Raw genomic sequence first — 6,000 nt, forward strand, 5'->3', positions numbered from 1 at the left:
TTTGACGTTCACAGAAAAATGGCAGAGAGGGGAGTCGTGGCGCAAAGCGCAGGGACCGGCGTAAGGATCCCGGTTCGAGCCCCCGGCTTCCCACCTGCAGGGGAGTCGCTTCACAGGCGGTGAAGCAGGTCTGCAGGTGTCTGTCTTTCTCTCCCCCTCTCTGTCTTCCCCTCCTCTCTCCATTTCTCTCTGTCCTATCCAGCAACGACGACATCAATAACAACAACAATAATAACTATTAACAATAAAACAACAAAAGGGAATAAATAAATACATTTATTTTTTTAAAAAAACTAAGTAGAAACATAATAGGAAGTGAGGTGTAAACTCTCCCTCAATCTCTGAATCCATCCTGTGGGGACACTGAACTCTGTACTTTCACAAATTCTTTTTTTTTTTTTCCCATCTGTTTTGATAGACTCTGGGAGGCTGCAGGGACCCAGAGACTGTCGTGGTTTTCTGCTCTGACAGAAAACCCCCTGAACTAATGGCAGGACTTTCACTTTCACAGTCTGGATTTAATTGACCCTCTACTGCCCCTGGATTCTGCAGGACCTGAATCGCCCTTAAATGAGTGCTTGTCTCTACTTTGAAATCTTTTTTTTAATTTATATTTATTTATTTTCCCTTTTGTTGCCCTTGTTGTTTTTCATTATTGTTGTAGTTATTGTTGTTGTTGTTACTGATGTCATTGTTGTTGGATAGGACAGAGAAATGGAGAGAGGAGGGGAAGACAGAGAGGGGGAGAGAAAGACAGACACCTGCAGACCTGCTTCACCCCGTGAATCGACTCCCCTGCAGGTGGGGAACCGGGGGCTCCAACCAGGATCCTTCCGCGGGTCCTTGCGCCTTGTGCCACGTGCTACTTTGAAATCTTATGTCTTCTGTGGAAAAGTGAAACTATTTCATGAAGAGACATTTCCTCTACTGCAAAACAGTATTTCCCTCTGAATTTCCTCTTCCCTGTTAAATTTTTTTATTATGTGAATGCAAGAAAAAAAATAGTCTTTCATAGAATAACAGATTTTTCAGTAATTTTGTTATAAAGTATCTGATATAGGGGCAGAGGGAGATGTAGCATAATGGTTATGCAAAGAGACTCATGCCTGAGGCTTCAAAGTCCCGGGTCAATCCCCTGCACCACCATAGCCAGAGCTGAGCAGTGCTCTGGTAAAAAAAAAAAAAGTGGGGTGAGGAGAAATAAATAAATTCTCTGATAGTACAAATAATAGATTATTTTATAAAATGCCATAGAAGACTTTTTCATTTAAAGACATATGTTATTGACTCCCTGAACTTAATAATCACACCTAATAGTAGTTGCATTTTTTTGTAATTTGTTTTGTTTTGCCATTTTTAGTTAGGGGAAGATATGTCTGAATATAGAAGAATATATTCCTAGTAACTATTGCATAGATCCATAGGAAGAAGTACTGCACATTGGTTGAACTCAGATTACCTGCTGCTCCCCGTGTACTTGGTGACAGTTCATTCTGCAGCTTGACTTTGATCCCCTCCTTTAGATTACAGGCTTGGGCTGGGCCAATAGCGTGTGGTGCCTGTGCTAAAAGACTGCGTCCCAGGTTCACCCCCACACCTGCTCACACACCACTGCCTTAAGCCAGAGTTGAGCAGTGATGGGAGGCAGGGAGGCAGCAGATAGCATAATGGTTACGCAAAGAGACTCGTGCCTGAGGCTCTGAGGTCTTGGGTTCAGTCCCCTACACCACCACAGATCATAGCTGATAAGTGATCTGGTCAGAGAGAAAGGGGGGGTGGGGCATGGTGGGAGGAGGGGACAGAGAGGAAGGGAGAAGTTAAAGAATGAAAGAGAGTAGGAAAGAGGTAGGAAGGAAGGAGATAATGAGACTTGAGGTAAATAGTATAAAGATTTAGTATACGTTTCAACAGAGAAAGTTCTTCATAAATGTCATTCCTAGGAATCTGAGTGTTCATTATGATATCATAATCTTAATTTTAGTTTATCTGTAACCTTACTAAACTATGGGACATGCTTTTTTCTTTACATAGTAATTATTTTTCCCTAATGACTTTTTTGTTTGTCTTAGGTCACCTTTCACATTGAACCATATAACAATCGAGATGATAAGAACATGCATGAAAATGTGAAATATATTATAGACAAGTGAGTTTCCTTTCTGTTTGTAATTATTGTCTTAGGACCCAAATGACAGCTAACATTATAAAACTCCATTTAGCTTATATCTGACTTGATTTCATAAAGAATCTTTTCGATAGTTTTGAGGAACATTTCTGAACTTCTGTACAATTTCCTGTGTAGTCAGAGACCATTTTGTCTTGTTTCTTGCTACTTTGTGTATATATCAGGCTACTAATTTCTGTCCTGTATTTTCAATTGATAATATTCTCAAAAAGCTTACCAATATTCTTCTATCTTTTTAAAAAGCAGCTTCAGATTATGAACTAGAAGTCCTTCTTGGCAACAGGCTGACTCAGGTTTTCATGTATTTGGTTCCATGAAAATATTTCTGAATGCAGTTTCGTTCTGTTCAAGGACCTACTGCTCCTAGTGTGGCACATGCCGTACTCTGACAGAGAAAGCCGGCTGCAGTAGTGGAGACTGAGGCTTTTTTATATTCACAGAGAAGATGGGCTTGCTTTTATTTATTTATTTATTGTTTTGTTCTGGTTTGGTGGGTTTTGTTTCTTTTTGGAGGAGAGTGAGTCACCTTCAGGGCTTCACCATTCATTCCCAACTTAGCTTTTCAGATAAAAAAAGAAGAAGGCAGAGGCAGAAAGAGAGGGAAAGACACAGCAGCCGGGGTGGAGAAGACACAGGACAAAGCCTCATGCCGTCCCGTCCATTTGAGCTGCCCTGCTGACCCCATCGTGGTTTTTAAATTTCAGTAGAAGATAGTCAAACTCTTAGAATGTCTAAATACACCTCCCTCCCCAGTGTATAACAGTAAATGTATCTGAACGATCACACTGACAGAACGAGTGAACCGTGCGCTCAAGCTACCACAGCCGCCTTCATTTTAAATATACAGAGACAGTACCGACAGGTGGTGCAGGAGCTGGGAACACTCACTTCATTCTTACACATTTGTGTTCTAGATACGGGGGCCATCCAGCCTTTTACAGATACAAGACGAAGACCGGCAAAGCCCTTCCTATGTTTTATGTCTACGATTCCTACGTCACCAAGCCTGAGAAATGGGCCAACCTCTTAACCAGCACAGGCTCCCAGAGCATCCGCAGTTCTCCTTACGACGGGCTGTTCATCGCTCTGCTGGTAGAATACAGGCAAAGATTTGACATTCTGCGGAGCGGCTTTGATGGCATGTACACCTACTTTGCGACCAACGGCTTCACGTACGGCTCATCCTATGAAAACTGGGGTAAGCTGAAATTCTTCTGTGACCAGTTCAACCTGATGTTTATACCAAGCGTAGGCCCGGGGTACATAGACACCAGCATCCGTCCCTGGAACTCCCAGAACACCCGCAACCGAGTCAACGGGAAGTACTATGAAAACGCTCTGAGCGCCGCCCTCCAGACCCACCCCAGCCTGGTCTCCATCACGTCTTTCAATGAGTGGCACGAGGGCACTCAGATTGAAAGAGCCGTGCCCAAAAGGACAAGCCAGACTGTGTACCTGGATTACCGACCTCATAAGCCAAGTGTCTATCTCGAACTGACTCGCAAGTGGGCTGAGAAATACAGCAAGGAAAGGGCGACGTATGTGACAGCTCACCAGCCGCCCGTTTCTCAAGACGGCGTCTGAAGTCGGAGAGTGGCGAGTCTCACCCGAGGTCAGAAACGTGCCTCTGATCGTCAGTCACGGCAGAAGAACTGTCAGGAGCTGTATTCGTCATCACTGTCATCACGAATCAAGACCCTTTGCGCTTGTGATCGCCACTGCCACCCTTCAGGATGCTGCGCTCAGGAAAAGGGGCGCAGATGACATCGCCTAAGTCGGGATTTGCTGAATCTCCCACAGAAATGGAGACCCTGCTTCCGATTGTCACGTTAACATTCCAAAACGGCGCTGGGTGTGTGTTTCTGTATCTGCCGGAAGCAGAAAGGCCCACCGAAACCTTGACAGGTGTTTCCTTTTCTTACTCCCCCGTGACCAGTCAGCTTCACTGAGTGAGTAGTGAGTGAGTAGTGTTCAGACTTGCACGTCACCATGAACCATCCTGCCAGGGAGGCTTGCTTTTTACAGCACGGTGTGCAAAAAAAAAATCGTCATTTGCATACATGGTTCCTTAGAACATGCTGGATGTTTAGCATGTCTAACATTTTTGCTTTTCATATTGACTGTCAGACTGTAGAACATAAGAGGGGTATTTTTATAAGATTGATGATTCCATTGCAGTGAATAAGAAAACATTATTTGCTTGACAATAATCCCTCAAATAGTATTAGTTTTAGGATACTTTGACACTAATTGACTTGTTATTCTTATGCTTAATGCAATGTCAGTAAGAACACAGCTGTCTGGTAGGAAGAAGAAAATTGAGACTAATACTGGACTGCCTTATATTGTTTGATTTATTTTTGTCAGATGGAATAGACAAAATTTACATAGCATTTTAGGGACATGAAAGTAAAATCCATTTATACCTTAAATGTGTACATTAAGTCTAACATTTAACAATGGAAGTAATACTTCATTAGACCATAAGTTATGTAATTATCTAAGTCTAAGTAGACACTATTTCATTATGAACGTAATACTGACTCACTACAGACTTCTGTATATCATGAGAGGGGGTGGGATACGGAGTTCTGGTGGTGGGAATTGTGTGAAGTTGTACCCCTCTTATCCTATGGTTTTGCCAATGTTTCCTTTTTAGAAATAAAATTTTTGGGAGTCGGGCGGTAGTGCAGCGGGTTAAGCGCACGTGGCGCAAAGCGCAAGGACCTGCCTAAGGATCCCGGTTCGAGCCCCCGGCTCTCCACCTGCAGGGGAGTTGCTTCACAGGCGGTGAAGCAGGTCTGCAGGTGTCTGTCTTTCTCTCCCCCTCTCTGTCTTGCCCTCCTCTCTCCATTTCTCTCTGTCCTATCCAACAACGATGACAACAAGAATATCTACAACAATAAAAAACAAGGGCAACAAAAGGGAATAAATTTAAAAAAAAAAAAGAAATAAAATTTTTTTAATTATATAATTATAGCCCCATCTCAAAGCATGATATCTTTATGGTACCTGTCAGATTAAAAACTTGTCAACAGTTGTCTTATCTGACAAGTTAAATTACCTGTAAGTAATTTTAAAAAGTGGCGCAGAATAAAATGGACTCTATTCTAGTAAATCTCTACAACTAAAGCTATTTGAAAATGCCAATAGATGACGCTGCAACAGCATTTCTTAAGCTATTTCTGAGGGAGAGGCCGTGGAAATAGTAACCCACCCTGTAATACTTAGAAATGGCCTGAGACAAATCTGCAGGAGCATTTGTCATTTAAAAGCTGATCAGAAATCAAAATTATTCAAGCAGCAGTTTGAAGTAAACATGCCTTTGGAAAGCATGATTAATACTAAAATTAGTTACAGCTTACAAATTTAACACTTTGTAGAGAATGCTCAAGGCAGGGAGATTGTTAGGAACCCCGAAAGAGGCTAAGAAGATGCTCCTAGACTCAGTGCAATGATATAACCAGGCAGCATTGTAGGAACGGTCCTGCGCATATGACCTGTGGATTTTTTTTTTTTTTTAATTTAACTAGCTGCTGTTTGTGAGAGGGTAGGCCTTAAATATGCTGTGCTTATTAATCTTTTATTGCACGCATAAGGGGATGTTTGTCTTTGTTTGTACAGACTTGAACCCATGGTAACAGAAGATCAATTTTATGAACTAGTTCTGGGATTGAAGGGGGAATATATAAGAGCCGGGTCAGCAAGTCCTCAGCATGGCCCCTGGCACCAGCACCGTGTGGCCTGCCGTCCCTGCAGGCAGACAACTCACCACCGCACACTCTACCTCAGCCCTGCTGAGCTTTCCAACACAC

The 6,000-nt window shown here is 42.6% G+C and overlaps 1 protein-coding gene across 3 annotated transcripts in view; it reads left to right on the forward strand.

The window, feature by feature from the left end:
- MANEA (mannosidase endo-alpha) overlaps positions 1 to 5,601 on the forward strand; it is a 29,285-nt gene extending 23,684 nt beyond the window's left edge. For all 3 annotated transcript variants that reach the window (XM_007523788.3, XM_060188673.1, XM_060188672.1), the window contains exons 4-5: positions 2,070 to 2,146; positions 3,100 to 5,601. In XM_007523788.3, the coding sequence (XP_007523850.1) occupies positions 2,070 to 2,146; positions 3,100 to 3,769 (747 nt within the window). In that variant the 3' untranslated portion in view covers positions 3,770 to 5,601. The remainder of the gene's footprint in view (positions 1 to 2,069; positions 2,147 to 3,099) is intronic.
- The last annotated feature ends 399 nt before the right edge of the window (positions 5,602 to 6,000 follow it).

Source organism: Erinaceus europaeus, chromosome 4 (assembly GCF_950295315.1).
Source record: "Erinaceus europaeus chromosome 4, mEriEur2.1, whole genome shotgun sequence".
NCBI classification, from domain to species: domain Eukaryota; kingdom Metazoa; phylum Chordata; class Mammalia; order Eulipotyphla; family Erinaceidae; genus Erinaceus; species Erinaceus europaeus.